Source organism: Nerophis lumbriciformis, linkage group LG21 (genome assembly GCF_033978685.3).
Source record: "Nerophis lumbriciformis linkage group LG21, RoL_Nlum_v2.1, whole genome shotgun sequence".
NCBI classification, from domain to species: Eukaryota; Metazoa; Chordata; class Actinopteri; order Syngnathiformes; family Syngnathidae; genus Nerophis; species Nerophis lumbriciformis.
The window spans coordinates 41,654,216-41,672,500 of record NC_084568.2 but is presented as its reverse complement, the minus strand read 5'-3'; the positions used below and the strand labels follow the sequence as shown (position 1 = coordinate 41,672,500).

The window sequence follows — 18,285 nt, the reverse complement described above, 5'->3', positions numbered from 1 at the left end:
AGTGAGACAAGACTTAATGCGATGATAGTGGGGCCAGAAGGAATCATCTGGAAGCGCTGCCAAACCAGGCGTGAACCATCTGCTCCTTTTCTGGCCCCAAAAACCAAGAAAAGTGTGATTTTGATTGGCAGCTTGGTGAGTTGGCAGCGTTATTGGGATGATTGACATATTTTTGCGTGGTTTTAAACTAATGCATACTTATATCATAATAAAATATTTTCTATTCCATTCTTTAGAGCGGGGTTTCTTAACCTTCTGCACCCGGGGGCCCAACTTTTCCACTACAGAGGGGCCCCGGAGCCCACTCAAATGTTAACACTGAATTAGTAATCTTACTCTTGATTTGAACATATATCAAATAAATATTCAATAATACTCAGTTTACAATTTTGACATTTATCACAAAGAATATTACCATGGCTTAAGTCAGGCTTATTACAAAAATACATACTAATCAAGTACAGGTAAAAGCCAGTAAATTAGAATATTTTGAAAAACTTGATTTATTTCAGTAATTGCATTCAAAAGGTGTAACTTGTACATTATATTTATTCATTGCACACAGACTGATGCATTCAAATGTTTATTTCATTTAATTTTGATGATTTGAAGTGGCAACAAATGAAAATCCAAAATTCCGTGTGTCACAAAATTAGAATATTACTTAAGGCTAATACAAAAAAGGGATTTTTAGAAATGTTGGCCAACTGAAAAGTATGAAAATGAAAAATATGAGCATGTACAATACTCAATACTTGGTTGGAGCTCCTTTTGCCTCAATTACTGCGTTAATGCGGCGTGGCATGGAGTCGATGAGTTTCTGGCACTGCTCAGGTGTTATGAGAGCCCAGGTTGCTCTGATAGTGGCCTTCAACTCTTCTGCGTTTTTGGGTCTGGCATTCTGCATCTTCCTTTTCACAATACCCCACAGATTTTCTATGGGGCTAAGGTCAGGGGAGTTGGCGGGCCAATTTAGAACAGAAATACCATGGTCCCTAAACCAGGCACGGGTAGATTTTGCGCTGTGTGCAGGCGCCAAGTCCTGTTGGAACTTGAAATCTCCATCTCCATAGAGCAGGTCAGCAGCAGAAAGCATGAAGTGCTCTAAAACTTGCTGGTAGACGGCTGCGTTGACCCTGGATCTCAGGAAACCGAGTGGACCGACACCAGCAGATGACATGGCACCCCAAACCATCACTGATGGTGGAAACTTTACACTAGACTTCAGGCAACGTGGATCCTGTGCCTCTCCTGTCTTCCTCCAGACTCTGGGACCTCGATTTCCAAAGGAAATGCAAAATTTGCATGGTTGGGTGATGGTTTGGGGTGCCATGTCATCTGCTGGTGTCGGTCCACTCTGTTTCCTGAGATCCAGGGTCAACGCAGCCGTCTACCAGCAAGTTTTAGAGCACTTCATGCTTCCTGCTGCTGACCTGCTCTATGGAGATGGAGATTTCAAGTTCCAACAGGACTTGGCGCCTGCACACAGCGCAAAATCTACCCGTGCCTGGTTTACGGACCATGGTATTTCTGTTCTAAATTGGCCCGCCAACTCCCCTGACCTTAGCCCCATAGAAAATCTGTGGGGTATTGTGAAAAGGAAGATGCAGAATGCCAGACCCAAAAACGCAAAAGAGTTGAAGGCCACTATCAGAGCAACCTGGGCTCTCATAACACCTGAGCAGTGCCAGAAACTCATCGACTCCATGCCACGCCGCATTAACGCAGTAATTGAGGCAAAAGGAGCTCCAACCAAGTATTGAGTATTGTACATGCTCATAATTTTCATTTTCATACTTTTCAGTTGGCCAACATTTCTAAAAATCCCTTTTTTGTATTAGCCTTAAGTAATATTCTAATTTTGTGACACACGGAATTTTGGATTTTCATTTGTTACCACTTCAAATCATCAAAATTAAATGAAATAAACATTTGAATGCATCAGTCTGTGTGCAATGAATAAATATAATGTACAAGTTACACCTTTTGAATGCAATTACTGAAATAAATCAAGTTTTTCAAAATATTCTAATTTACTGGCTTTTACCTGTATGTATCTTGAATAAACTGCAAATGAAAATACAGCTACCACTTTGGTCGTATTTTTTGCGTTTAAGAAACTTCTCTATGACTTTAGCTCCGGACTTCTCCAGTTTGTTTGATATTGTCATGACTGCCACAAGTGGTTGAAAAGTGTATTACAACTTAGCCCATACGGACCCCAACTGAGAAAAATATATATTTTTGGCGGTCCAACAATGGCGAGAAAACACTGCATTTAAAGGATTTCAATGATTTGGCTTAGGAAGGGGAAGCAGTGCAGTGTCAACACCGTGTATGGTGGGGATGGTGCTCTGCTGACCTCGACTGCGGATGTTGTGGCTCGGTGGGGAGAATACTTCGAAGACCTCCTCAATCCTACAAGCACGTCTTCCTATGAGGAAGCAGGGCCTGTGGAATCTGTGGTGGGCTCTCCTATTTCTGGGGCTGAGGTTGCCAAGGTAGTTAAAAAGCTCCTCGGTGGCAAGGCCCCGGGGGTGGATGAGATACGACCGGAGTTCCTTAAGGCTCTGGATGTTGTGGGGCTGTCTTGGTTGACAAGACTCTGCAACATCGCGTGGACATCGGGGGCGGTACCTCTGGATTGGCAGACCGGGGTGGTGGTTCCTCTCTTTAAGAAGGGGGACCGGAGGGTGTGTTCCAATTATCGTGGGATCACACTCCTCAGCCTTCCCGGTAAGGTCTATTCAGGTGTACTGGAGAGGAGGCTACGCCGGATAGTCGAACCTCGGATTCAGGAGGAACAGTGTGGTTTTCGTCCTGGTCGTGGAACTGTGGACCAGCTCTATACTCTGGGCAGGGTCCTTGAGGGTGCATGGGAGTTTGCCCAACCAGTCTACATGTGCTTTGTGGACTTGGAGAAGGCATTCGACCGTGTCCCTCGGGAAGTCCTGTGGGGAGTGCTCAGAGAGTATGGGGTAACGGACTGTCTTATTGTGGCGGTTCGCTCCCTGTATGATCAGTGTCAGAGCTTGGTCCGCATTGCCGGCAGAAAGTCGAACACGTTTCCAGTGAGGGTTGGACTCCGCCAAGGCTGCCCTTTGTCACCGATTCTGTTCATAACCTTTATGGACAGAATTTCTAGGCGCAGTCAGGGCGTTGAGGGTATCTGGTTTGGTGGCTGCAGGATTAGGTCTCTGCTATTTGCAGATGATGTGGTCCTGATGGCTTCCTCCGGCCAAGATCTTCAGCTCTCACTGGATCGGTTCGCAGCCGAGTGTGAAGCGACTGGGATGGGAATCAACACCTCCAAGTCCGAGTCCATGGTTGTCTCCCGGAAAAGGGTGGAGTGCCATCTCCGGGTTGGGGAGGAGATCTTGCCCCAAGTGGAGGAGTTCAAGTACCTCGGAGTCTTGTTCACGAGTGGGGGAAGAGTGGATGGTGAGATCGACAGGCGGATCGGTGCGGCGTCTTCAGTAATGCGGACGCTGTATCGATCCGTTATGGTGAAGAAGGAGCTGAGCCGGAAGGCAAAGCTCTCGATTTACCGGTCGATCTACGTTCCCATCCTCACCTATGGTCATGAGCTTTGGGTCATGACCGAAAGGACAAGATCACGGGTACAAGCGGCCGAAATGAGTTTCCTCCGCCGAGTGGCGGGGCTCTCCCTTAGAGATAGGGTGAGAAGCTCTGTCATCCGGGGGGAGCTCAAAGTAAAGCCGCTGCTCCTCCACATGGAGAGGAGCCAGATGAGGTGGTTCGGGCATCTGGTCAGGATGCCACCCGAACGCCTCCCTAGGAAGGTGTTTCGGGCACGTCCGACCGGTAGGAGGCCACGGGGAAGACCCAGGACACGCTGGGAAGACTATCTCTCCCGGCTGGCCTGGGAACGCCTCGGGATCCCCCGGGAGGAGCTGGACGAAGTGGCTGGGGAGAGGGAAGTCTGGGCTTCCCTGCTTAGGCTGCTGCCCCCGCGACCCGACCTCGGATAAGCCGAAGAAGATGGATGGATGGGCTTAGTGTTGCCTTGAATATTTCCAGTAAAATCTTTTTTTTTTTCATAATAATGTGCAAAAGAAAGATATAGCATATGTTCCTTCTTGACTGCACTTAAATGTAGAGTATATGTAGTATATGTAGAATATTTTTATATTATTTATATAATATATTATATATATATTATATTATTTATTATTATTATTGTCTATTGTGAGCGAACTGTGGTGCTGAATTTCCCCCAGGGATCAATAAAGTCTTTCTATTCTATTATATTCTATTCTATATTTTGACTACAGTGGTTCATACTGTGGCTAAAAGTATTTTTTACTGCCGTATGTTGTCGTCACTGAATCATGGAATCAATTACTTTAAATTATTTTGTTAAGAGTACATACTAAAATGTAAATTATACTAATATGAACATTATGTACAGTACAGGTCACACCTTCTCATTCAATGTGTTTTCTTTATTTTCATGACTATTTACATTGTAGATTGTCACATCAAAACTATGAATGAACACATGTGGAGTTATGTACAAAAAACATTTCAGGTGACTACTTCTTGAAGCTCATGGAGAGAATGCCAAGAGTGTGCAAAGCAGCAATCAGAGCAAAGGGTGGCTATTTACGGACCGCAACTGAGAAAAAAACATATTTTTGGCGGTCCAACAATGGCGAGGAAACACTACTTTTAGAGGATTTTTTTTTCATAATAATGTGCAAAAAAAGATTAAGATTAAGTACATAACTCCATATGTGTTCATTCATAGTTTTGATGTGACAATCTACAATGTAAATAGTCATGAAAATAAAGAAAATCTGTGAACATGCAGCGAACAGCTGCAGCGAACAGCTGCAATCAATCTGCACACCTGGAGCTGATGATCAGACCTGCCTTCAAAAGCCTGCACAACCTGCCATCCCTCGCCGGAACATAACCTTCTGCTGGCGTACAGGAAGCGATCTACATGCTTGATGCATATCTTGCTCTCTCTCTCTCTGTTTCTCTTCCCCGGTCATTTTTGATTGTCTCCTGTCATCCTTGTCGATCCTACTGCAGCCCAGCGTTCCTGCGTTGACGTTGCGGTGTGTCTCATCATTCCTTGTTCCACCCCTGCCTCTTGGATTTCGACCCCTCGCTTTGGACACGGACCTGTTGACGTCCCGCTTAGCCCCCGGCCTCCTGCTCGCCTTACGACCTCCGAACTCTGCCTTGTCCTCCTGATCTTTCGCCTCTCACTCATCACTTCTGGTAAACACTCAGCAATTAATTCCTACACATAGTCTTACACCATACACCTCTTTGGGTTTTGTCACACTCCATTCCTTTGTTGTTTAATGAAATTGTATTATATATATATATATATATATAATAAATACATAGAGCAATATTACCCCCAGTGTTTCCCACACATTCATTTATTTGTGGCGGCCCGCCACGAAAGAATTACGTTCGCCACAAATGGATTTTTCGGCTTTTGACTCGCTCGACCGCTCATAAAAGCAATGGGACTGTCTGTGAATGTAGCTTGTAGTTACAATTCCGGTGCAGTAGGTGGCGGTAGCCTACTATGCATTGTAACTCCGCCAATAGCACTTAATTCACCTGGTGGGCCAGAAGAAGAAGAAGAAGAAGACGGCGGAGTAAAAGAACGGACCGACCGGATCAAAATAGGAGGGTAATATAGGTTATAGGTAGATCGCTCGCGGCTCGTCATATATTTAACGTTAATCCGCGATTTCACCGAGCGTTTCACTAACGGTGAGCAGCCTGACGCTGCTTCATTAACACCGCCGCTGTTGTCACGTCACGTGTTACAATACCGACGAGCTAACGTGTCCAGGTTATAACCCTGTTGTCAATAAACACACGTGGAGACGGTGCTTCAGATACTGCATTAATAATGAAGCTAAATTGTCCACTGTCCACTGCAGCATGTGAATGCAAAGAAAATAATACAATCTGAGCCAACCAGCTGTTAAAATGTTGTCCAGGTTAATGTTTTGGCCATTAAAGGCCCTTCATTTCAAGATTTCAACTGTGATCGGGCTTTAAACAGGTGGCTGACCTGTTCAGATGGGTGTAACTCAGGGGTGCTCACACTTTTTCTGCAGGCGAGCTACTTTTCAATTGATCAAGTCGTGGGGATCTACCTCATTCATATATATAATTTACATTTACTTATTTATGAAATATATGTTTTTGTTAACAAGTTAAAGGTGTTTAATGATAATGCAAGCACGTTTAACACATATAGTTAATATTGTTAATAAATTAAAGGTGTTTAATGATAATACAAGTATGTTTAATACATATAGTTAATATTGTTAACAAGTTAAAGGTGTTTAAAGATAATACAAGCATGTTTAACACATATAGTTAATATTGTTAACAAGTTAAAAGTGTTTAAAGATAATACAAGCATGTTTAACACATATAGATTCCTTTCTTTCATGAAGACAAGAATATAAGTTGGTGTATTACCTGATTCTGATGACTTGCATTGATAGGAATCAGACAGTGGTGCTGATAACGTCCGCATTTTCGAATGGAGGAGAAAAAAAGCCCTCCTTTCTGTCCAATACCACATGAAAGTGGTTGGTTTTTGGCATCGTATTTGTCCAGCTTCTGTACTCCTTTGTATACACTTTACAAGAAATACATTGTCGGCAAACTCCGTAGTTTGCTAGCTTGTGCACGCCAGCTTTCTGAGACTCTTATTTTGTTAGCGCAACTGTGCAGTCGGTCTTTGGAGTTTTGACGACAGGTACGGCGCCAGAGTCTGTTGAAATAAAGTGTTTCTCGCCTTCCTGTCGGTAATTTTAATGAGCTAAATATGTACATAAAGTGTTGTACTTATATATTTCAACTCCGCGTTCTTCTTGGTCATCGCCGCTGCCGCCGTCACCCCCCGCCCCACGACCACACCACCACAAATAGATGCCTGTCCTGTGGGAAACACTGACCCCCTTGTGGTTCTGTGCCGTCACAACTCCCTCCTCTAACCATAACTGAAAACACATTGAATGAGAAGGTGCGTCCAAACTTTTGGCCTGTACTGTGTGTCACACTATGGAATATTTACGTGCCATAAGATGGATGCACCAAAGACGGCAGTGAAGATAAAGCTAGTGAATTTGACACTGCAAATATAAATTCAAGTAAGAATGCGTCTCAGTCTTGTGGAAGTTTGTGATGCAGAGACAACCAGAAGAACCAAACATGTTTATTTCACTTGGAAACAAAAACAACAGTCAAGATACTCGTCTCCTTGTTTTATCTATTCCGAGAAGTTTAGGTATGGTGAATTGCGTAGGAATATTAATGTTGTTGCTCTTGAAGTGCAGCTTCTTACCTTCCGCTGCGTGATACGCCAAGATGGAGCGAGCTCGGGTCTGCTTGCCCTCTGTGTTTTTCCCAGAGCAGGTGTGGGAGCAGAGGGACCAGGAAGTCCAAGGGCTGAGTGCACAGTCCTTCGGGCAAGGCACCTCACAGATGACTGGCATGGGAAGGATGGCATCCCGGCATAGTTGGCGCTCCACATGCTGGCCTTGTGACAACAAAAACAAACATTGGGTCAACAATCCGGTTATCGGCATCCGTTCAAAACTCTCCGTACTACAGGCTCCTCCCCCGGCCACGCCTACTCTACTGGTAAAGGGTCGTCTGCAGAGACCACCTTATTGGAACCTCATTTGAATTGTTGGGTGAATTGTCCGAGGTTTTCATCCAGAAAAGGGCGGAGTGTCATCTCCGGGTCGGGGATGTGGTCCTTCTCCAAGTGAAGGAGTCCAAGTACCTCTGGGCGTTCACAAAAGTGAGGGAAGAGTGGATCGTGAGATGGACAGGGGGACCAGCGCATTCCATCATGCTAAAGAGGGAGCTGAGCCAGACCGGCCAGAAAATTTAAAAGGTTTTCGGTTCGATCCCAGCTTCCGCAATCCTAGTCACTGCCGATGTGTCGTAGGGCAGAATACTTCACCCACATTGTTCCCGGTGCCGCTCACACTGGTGCTCTTCCTGTTCTGACTACCCCTGCTTGGACGGGCTGTATTGAAAAACTAATTTCCCCCTTTGAGACAAGTTTCTTGAAAAAAAAGGAGGATTTCCATGACTTCTGAAAAATAGTATTTTCTAAAACTTCTATACCGGGAAATTGAGTTTTAAAATTTCATGACTTCTCCAGGTTTCTAATGACCGTACGAACTCTGGTCATAAATGTTAGAATAATTATGTATATATTATCACACTAACTTTAGTATGCTTAAAGTCCGTTGCTTTAGTTATTTAGCTATTGTGCTCAAGTTGGACTTTTTCTAATGTGAGCAAGGGCAAATACTTCTTGTCTGAGGGGTGGCCTCAGATGTAGATGTTATCTTTGTTTGAGCCCGCCAACAGCCAAGGACTTCAACCGACTTCAGCGAAGATGGGATGACGGCACACGGACGAGGCAGAGACTTCAAGGACCTCAACAAGATAAGATTCCAACACGCAGACGAAGCGGTGACGGGGCGAAAGCACAAGGCCCCCCAGAACATTCCGTCACGTATCGCGCGTCCTGGACCAGCTTTGCATAAAATATGTGACCACTCCTTTTAGAGCGGCCTTAGTATTGTTGACTGTGGAACTCCTGAATAAAAAGAGGGATGCAAGAGCTGGACCTTAGAGCGTAGGGCGAGACTGTGACTAAGGGTCCGGCTCCATGCGTTCTCCTCATGAGCTAAATTGAACTCTGTCTCTTATTGATTCCTTGCTTCTTGTCTGATTACCGTATTTTCCGCACCATAAGGCGCCCTGGGTTATAAGCCGCGCCTTCAATGAACGGCATATTTCAAAACTTTGTCCACCTATAAGACGCGCCCCGTGTTATAAGCCGCATCTAACTGCGCTAAAGGAATGTCAAAAAAACAGTCAGATAGGTCAGTCAAACTTTAATAATATATTAAAAACCAGCGTGATGTGGGCGCGCATGGAGTCGTATATCAACATGGACGGAGCTGCTGAAAAAAGCCACCCGGCCTCTTCGCGTAAACTTAAACTTACCTTAACCACTCGCTCATCTTTTCTTCATCCATCCCTTCGAGTTAGCTTTTATGATGACGCCGGCTGGAAAGGTCTCTTTTGGCAAGGTCTTCCTTTTGAATATCACCATGGGTGGAAGTTTCTGGCCATTACCATGGCAAGCTAGAACCACAGTGAAGGATGACTTCTCATTCCCTGTGGTGCGAATATTCACCGTACGTGCTCCCGTTGTATCAACAGTGCGGTTCACAGGAATATCAAAAGTCAGTGGAACCTCGTCCGTCCATGTTGATAATGTTCTCTGGCCGGATCTTTTTTTCAGCTATCTTGTTTTTACAATATGCACGGAAAGTAGCCAGCTTTTCTTGAAAGTCTTTAGGCAGTTGCTGTGAAATAGTAATCCGTGTGCGGATGGAGAGATTGCGTCTTTTCATGAACCGGATCCCTGTCGCTTAGTAGGAGCCATTTTGTGGTCTTTACAGATGTAAACACACAAAGGAAATGAAACGTACGGTAATATCCGCGTGCTTTTTCTTCTTCTACGCGGGCGGGTGGTTGCTTACAGTAGAAGAAGAAGCGCTTCCTGTTCTATGGGGGCGGGTGCTTACCTTGGCGGTTGCTTGCGTAGAAGAAGAAGCACTTCCTCTTCTACGGGGAAAAAAGATGGCGGCTGTTTACCGTAGTTGCGAGACCGAAACTTTATGAAAATGAATCTTAATATTTATCCATATATAAAGCGCACCGGGTTATAAGGCGCACTGTCAGCTTTTGAGAAAATTTGTGGTTTTTAGGTGCGCCTTATAGTGCGGAAAATACGGTAATAGATGTCATCAGTGTTTGAACCTGACAGTTCACATCCTGTAGTTTGTCTCCTACACTGCTGGACTTACTGGTCCTACATTTGATTGGCAACCAGTCTAGTCTGGACACACTACATGAGATGATGTCAACACGGTTGGATTAACCTGAGTTTTATAGTGGATTATATGACTGAGCAAGTGCAATTGGACGGGCTGTCCTCGGTTCTTCATCCCAGTTCATCATTGAAGGAGTTCAGCTGTGATGGACGAGCAGGAATGACTCGTTTCCAAAGACGCGGACAGAAAGCTCAGGGGAAAATGTGATCTATTCTCATCTGGACCAGACAACAGGAGATCAATATTGTGAGAGGACGGAGGGCTGGGGGACTTCAATTAATGGCTTCCTTGCGGCAGATAAAGCTTGTCCTTCCAGTGACTGCAAGACGTCGTCCTTGAAATCGCCGCTTTGTTTGTCCATGCAGAAACAGTCTGCTCAAATTTCACATCCACTGAAGTCTTTTTTGGGGGAATATTGGTCATGAATTGACTTTCTTCCTTTTACTTTTACAAACCCCGTTTCCATATGAGTTGGGAAATTGTGTTAGATGTAAATATAAACGGAATACAATGATTTGCAAATCATTTTCAACCCATATTCAGTTGAATATGCTACAAAGACAACATATTTGATGTTTGCAAATAATCATTAACTTAGAATTTGATGCCAGCAACACGTGACAAAGAAGTTGGGAAAGGTGGCAATAAATACTGATAAAGTTGAGGAATGCTCATCAAAGACTTATTTGGAACATCCCACAGGTGAACAGGCAAATTGGGAACAGGTGGGTGCCATGATTGGGTATAAAAGTAGATTCCATGAAATGCTCAGTCATTCACAAACAAGGATGGGGCGAGGGTCACCACTTTGTCAACAAATGCGTGAGCACATTATTGAACAGTTTAAGAAAAACCTTTTTCAAGCAGCTATTGCAAGGAATTTAGGGATTTCACCATCAAAGGGTTCAGAGAATGTGGAGAAATCACTGCACGTAAGCAGCTAAGCCCGTGACCTTCCATCCCTCAGGCTGTACTGCATCAACAAGCGACATCAGTGTGTAAAGGATATCACCACATGGGCTCAAGAACACTTCAGAAACCCACTGTCATAAACTACAGTTGGTCGCTACATCTGTAAGTGCAAGTTAAAACTCTCCTATGCAAGGCGAAAACCGTTTATCAACAACACCCGGGAACGCCACCGGCTTCGCTGGGCCTGAGCTCATCTAAGATGGACTGATACAAAGTGGAAAAGTGTTCTGTGGTCTGACGAGTCCACATTTCAAATTATTTTTGGAAACTGTGGACGTCGAAGAGGAAAAGAACCATCCGGATTGTTCTAGGCACAAAGTGTAAAAGGCAGCATGTGTGATGGTATGGGGGTGTATTAGTGGCCAAGACATGGGTAACTTACACATCTGTGAAGGCACCATTAATGCTGAAAGGTACATACAGGTTTTGGAGCAACATATGTTGCCATCCAAGCAACGTTACCATGGACGCCCCTGCTTATTTCAGCAAGACAATGCCAAGCCACGTGTTCCATCAACGTGGCTTTATAGTAAAAGAGTGCGGGTACTAGACTGGCCTGCCTGTAGTCCAGACCTGTCTCCCATTGAAAATGTGAAGCCTAAAATAGCAGAAGGGAGACCCCCGGACTGTTGAACAACTTAAGCTGTACATCAAGCAAGAATGGGAAAGAATTCCACTTCAAAAATGTGTCTCCTCAGTTCCCAAACCTTTACTGAGTGTTGTTAAAAAGGAAAGGCCATGTAACACAGTGGTGAACATGCCCTTTTCCCAACTACTTTGGCACGTGTTGCAGCCATGAAATTCTAAGTTTATTATTATTTGCAAAAAAAATAAATAAAGTTTATGAGTTTGAACATCAAATATGTTGTCTTTGTAGCATATTCAACTGAATATGGCTTGGAAATGATTTGCAAGTCATTGTATTCCGTTTATATTTACATCTAACACAATTTCCCAACTCATATGTTGTACTATTGCAACATTCAACTGAGTTGATGCAAGGCATTGAATCAGACTTGATGAAGTCTTTTGTCTGAATAAGAAGCATTGAAGATTAATAATTTATTCTACAAATAGAGTAAGTACAAATCATAGCAATGCCAGCGCTGGAGAGAAGACTGTACCCTATAAAATCTCTCCCGGTTGTCCCTATGGTCACATACTTTTGTCCCCCTTGCTGCCCCTTCCTGGCGGAGTTGTTTGGGCGTTGTCCAATGAGACTGAAAGTTAACCTAAAAGTGTGTTTAGACGTCCACTCTTGCTTCGTCTCCTTCCTGACACCTCTCCTCACCATCGAAACTAAATAAGATACAACATGTGTACATTTGCAAAGACAAAAACACAGGGCTTGCTCACGGTTTTGTCCTTGAACAGAACTTAGTGAATAGAGCGAAACTCCCGATGCAATCCACTCTATTACTAATAACATATTTGTCTGAAAATATCGGGGTCCCTGTTTGCTTAAATTATTTAGATGAGTAATAGCCTGTGATTAATCCACATTTTAGAAGATTAATGGTTTGACATCACTAATTACCAGAGGTGTGGACTCGAGTCACATGACTTGGACTCGAGTCAGACTCGAGTCATGAATTTGATGACTTTAGACTCGACTTGACAAAATGTAAAAAGACTTGCAACTCGACTTAGACTTTAACATCAATGACTTGTGACTTCACTTGGACTTGAGCCTTTTGACTTGACATGACTTGACATGACTTGCTACTTTCCCCAAAACCCAAAGATGAAAAAGTTATTCGGGAGCGCTCCGTATTTTTCATTGTGTACTTGTCTATCAGCGTTGCGTGTGTCAGCTGGTGTGCTCTCAGTACAACAGCCAATCAAATTACATCTACTTTGTTTTCATCACACAGCATTCATCCAATCAAATTGCAGGACAACCAACGAAGAAGACATGTCCAAACCACACGCCAGTGAACAAAAAATGATACCTAAAATCATTTTGTTTGGGTATAAAAATTACGAGGTGGTCAACACAAAACGGTTTGCAGTATGCAACACATGCGGTTCGAAAATGACTGATGGAGAGGCAACAACTTCCAACTTCGTCCGGCATTTGAAGTTGCACAAAGAACGGTAAGTTTTGAACGTTTATTGGCTAAGTAACGTGACTTTTATTTGCTGTGTAGTTAAATCAGTGAGGCTGTAAACTCACTGCTAACGTTATAACGTTATTGCAAACACGGGAATCTGTTGCAGTTCACTACCTTATTCATACTTTTTGTTCAGTGATTTTTTTCAAGCAGGGTTACGTTAGTCAATATATCACACGTAACGTTAGACGGCGGTCAGCAGCACCGCGTATTTTAGCCACCTAAAAAAAGACAAAAATAGTCAAATAAAGGTCAGTTCAAATGTATACTATATTATGAATATGTGTACCGTTTTAGCTAGCTTTCTGACATACTGTTGGTTGTTTACCTCAGTGGTCCCCAACCACTGGGCCGCGGCCCGCTACTGGTCCGTGGATCGATTGGTATCGGGCCGCACAAGAAATATATATATATATTTTCTTCTTTTTTTAATTAAATCAACATAAAAAACACAAGATACACTTACAAGTAGTGCACCAACCCAAAACAACTCTCTCCCCCCTTTTTGTTCTGGGCATTGAACATGAAGACTCTTCCTTCACTGTTCCGAGTGGCCATGAGAGTCTTGGCAGTGCCTGCCTCCAGTGCTCCAGTGGAGCGAGTTTTCCGCCATGGTGGCATCATACTACGCCCCCATCGTGCACAAATGACTGACAGACTCTTGGCTAATTTGGTCTTTTGCAAATGCAATGCAGCATAGGGCCCTGACGTATAAAAAGTACAACTTTTTTGTTATGTTCACGTATATGTCATGTTTTTTCAATGTTAACACTTTTGTACAAATAAGTACATTTATTTTTCAATGTGTTTGTTCTGTAAAGGAATGAGTTAATGTTTCAAATGACTGGTTAATAGTGCTATTATAAAGTGCAATGTCTTTCCTGCAATTTAAAATGCACTTGTTTTAATAAATAAATACAGCGTTTGAAAAGCATACACAATCTGTGTTAATATATTAGTCTGTGGTTAAAAGGACTTGAAAGGACTCGAAACTCAAAATGCAGGACTTAGGACTTGACTTGAGACTTTCCAGTCTTGACTTTGGACTTGACTCGGGGCTTGCCTGTCTTGACTCGGACTTGAGGGCAAAGACTTGAGACTTACTTGTGACTTGCAAAACAATGACTTGGTCCCACCTCTGCTAATTCCTACATTTTGCTTACAGTGTATACTTCTACTTATTTTTTTTTAGCAGGCCAGGACCAACATCATGCTCTTAGAATATTAAAAACAAAAAGGAAAAATTCTCTCAGAGTACATTCTATTGTTTTTTTAACGTACAATAATGGTTTGCTTTTCCTATTTTGTAACAAAAGATGAAAATAATACATAATTTGAAGATGAAAATGATCAGAGATTATTAAAAGCATGCATCATACATATTTTAGCAGCACAGGACTGTTTCTGCTGACATTGAGAATGTGAGTCTATCAGCAGTCAATATTAGGAACATGAGCATGAAAATGATGGTATGAGGGGCCATTAGGGACATTATTCAGAATTACCTCTCACACACACTACTGAAACACTCATACACACTACTGAAATGCGCTCACATAAACAACTGAAATCTTTTTCTCACACACTACTGAAACACTCTTATACACTACTGAAACACTCTTATACACACACACTACTGAAACACTCTTATACACACTACTGGAATGCTCTCACATAAACTGAAATCTTTTTCTCACACACACACACACACACACACACTACTGAAACACTATGAGGGGCCGTTAGGGACATTATTCAGAATTACCTCTTACTACACTACTGAAATGCTCTCACAAACAACTGAAATGCTTTTCTCTCACACACACTACTGAAACATTCTTATACACTCTATTTCAGTAGTGTGTATATGGCGCTCGCTCTGCTGATTTTGTTGGTTCATGTGTTCTATAATAAAACATGCAGTCATCTTTTTCTCACACACACTACTGAAACACTCTTATACACACACACACACACACACTTCTGAAACACTCTTATACACACTACTGAAACCCTTTATACACACTACTGAAATGCTCTCACATAAACTGAAATCTTTTTCTCTCTCACACACACACACACACACCTACACACACCTACACACACACACACACACACACACACACACACACACACACACACACACACACACACACACACACACACACACACACACTATGAGGGGCCGTTAGGGACATTATTCAAAATTACCTCTTACTACACTACTGAAATGCTCTCACAAACAACTGAAATGTTTTTCTCTCACACACACTACTGAAACATTCTTATACACACTATTTCAGTAGTGTGTATATGGCGCTCGCTCTGCTGATTTTGTTGGTTCATGTGTTCTATAATAAAACATGCAGTCATCTTTTTCTCACACACACTACTGAAACACTCTTATACACACACACTACTGAAACACTCTTATACACACTACTGAAACCCTTTATACACACTACTGAAATGCTCTCACATAAACTGAAATCTTTTTCACACACACACACACACACACACACACACACACACACACGGGCCGTTAGGGACATTATTCAGAATTACCTCTCTGAAATGCTCTCACAAACAACTGAAATGCTTTTCTCTCACACACACTACTGAAACATTCTTATACACACTATTTCAGTAGTGTGTATACGGCGCTCGCTCTGCTGATTTAGTTGGTTCATGTGTTCTATAATAAAACATGCAGTCATCAACGTATGATATTTAATAAGTGCTCTTGCTCACATTGCGCTGAGCAGGCCCGATACTTTTTTTGCTTTTGTTCTTAGTAATTTGACAGAAAGAAAATAAAAAAACTCACCGTCGCTGTTGACGCACTGAACTTGAGGATTCTGGGTTCCTGGTCCACAGTCCTTGTCGTTGTCAGGAACGCACGAGTCCAGTCTGAGCAGCAACCAATCAAAACAACTTGGATCTTCACACGGGATGGCCTCCACCAGGTGAGGACAGTTACCTGTCCCACCTGGTGGACCGTTCACGATCTTCCTCTTCCTCATCTTGAAACCTGCTCCGAGATAAACATCATCAACTCCAAATACATCACGACAACTAGTACTAGTTACTGTGTTTTACACCTGTACTACCTACACATATTACTTCATGCTATCTTTATTTGAACCAAACATCTCGCATTAAATGTGCACAAATAGATTAAAAATTATAAATTAAAGAGTTGATGAAGAAAAAAAAAATTCATTCTTTAAGTACAAGTATAACAATAATCTGAAATACACAACAAAGAATAATAATAAGTAGAAGCAAAAGGAAGATCTTGGAGTGGCCAAGAAAACTTCTAAACTTTAACCTCCTAGAAACAATTTTTTTTCATTTGGAATGTGTAGTACTACATTTAAAATGTGTACTGCAATACTTAGTATGTACTACTAAATCTGAGTGTGCACTACTATATTTGGAGTGCATACTAATACATTTGAGTGTGCACTACTATATTTGGAGCGCGTACTAATACATTTGAGTGTGCACTACTATATTTGGAGAGCGTACTAATACATTTGAGTGTGCACTACTATATTTGGAGCGCGTACTAATACATTTGAGTGCACACTACTATATTTGGAGAGCGTACTAATACATTTGAATGTGCACTACTATATTCTGGAGTGCGTACTACTAAATCTGAGTGTGCACTACTATATTTGGAGCGCGTACTAATACATTTGAGTGTGCACTACTATATTTGGAGCGCGTACTAATACATTTGAGTGCACACTACTATATTTTGAGAGCTTACTAATACATTTGAATGTGCACTACTATATTCTGGAGTGCGTACTACTAAATCTGAGTGTGCACTACTATATTTGGAGAGTGTACTAATGCATTTGAGTGCGCACCACTATATTTGGAGAGCGTACTACTATATTTGGAGAGTGTACTAATGCATTTGAGTGCGCACTACTATATTTGGAGAGCGTACTACTATATTTGGAGAGTGTACTAATACATTTGAGTGTGCACTACTATATTTGGAGAGCGTACTAATACATTTGAGTGTGCACTACTATATTTGGAGTGCGCACTAATACATTTGTAGTAACACACACACACACACCAATTGTGTATTAGTACATTTGGAGTGTGTACTATAATATTTAGAGTGCGTAACACTACAATTAAATTGTATATTAGTACATTTGGAGTGTGTACTAGTATATTTGGAGAGTGTAGAAGTACATTTTGCGTAGACTACTACATTCAGACTGTATTTGTGTATTTAGCGTGCGTACTGATACATTTAGAGTGTGTACTACTTCAACGGGATGGTGTATTAAAACATTAGGAGTGTGTGCTACTCCATTTGGAGTATGTACTAGTACATTTGGAGAGTGTACTACTGTAAGATTGCGTAGTAGTACACTGGTACTACATTGGTCATTGCTAGCGTCGAGGTGATCAGGAATGTGTCATCTCCATCCCTTCCAAGGTCCCTCACTTACTAATCCATACTTCTGCTCACACAAGATAAGGCAGCAGAAGAAATGGAGGCGTCAGAATTGAACCTTTTTTCTAATCATTTTTGTCTTTTGGTCTCCTCTAAACCTTTTTTTTTTTTCATCCTGCACTTTGGTGAAGGTGTGTGTAGACCCCTGATGGAGGCTTATCTCGGAGGGGGAGGACGAGGCATGTAACACACCCACACACACTGTAGACGTGTGTGTGTGTGTGTGAGATTACAAAGGTCTCCTGTCAGAGCAGCAGGCATCATTTTGATGGAAGGCAGCATGAAAACAATCACGCTTTGACACATTTGAGATTAAAAAGGAGCTTGGAAGAACATAAATTAAACATATTGAATAAAAACATGTTTTATTGGTTCATAGATAATAGATTTTAAAATCACTTGTAATGTACGAACCATCTTTCCACTTCCTGACTTTTATTTTGAAGTCATGTCCTCTCTTCCTGGTGCGGGACGGAACGAGGGTCAGACTTTCAGCTGCTCGGCAATCAGTGCCTTCAGCACAGCAGCCGCTCAGAGAATTGTCTTCCTCGTTAACTCTTGTCTTATTAAAAACAGATTTTGCGAGGATTAAAAAATATCGACGTCATCGCAGTAGTATCGACTAGATAGACTCCTGTACTTGGTATCATTACAGTGGATGTCAGGTGTAGATCCACCCATGGCATTTGTTTACCGGTGAGCTATTGTATCCTCCTACGGCAGGGGTGCTCATTACGTCGATCACGAGCTACCGGTCGATCGTGGAGGG

General features: G+C 42.4%; 1 protein-coding gene across 1 annotated transcript in view; it reads right to left on the bottom strand.

The window, feature by feature from the left end:
* Positions 1–18,285, bottom strand: part of thsd7aa (thrombospondin, type I, domain containing 7Aa) — a 237,267-nt gene that overhangs the window by 87,420 nt on the left and 131,562 nt on the right. Inside the window, exons 6-7 of the mRNA XM_061982352.2 lie at positions 15,855–16,058; positions 7,358–7,552 (exon numbers count right to left, since the gene is read on the bottom strand). Coding sequence (XP_061838336.2) covers positions 7,358–7,552; positions 15,855–16,058 — 399 coding nt within the window. The remainder of the gene's footprint in view (positions 1–7,357; positions 7,553–15,854; positions 16,059–18,285) is intronic.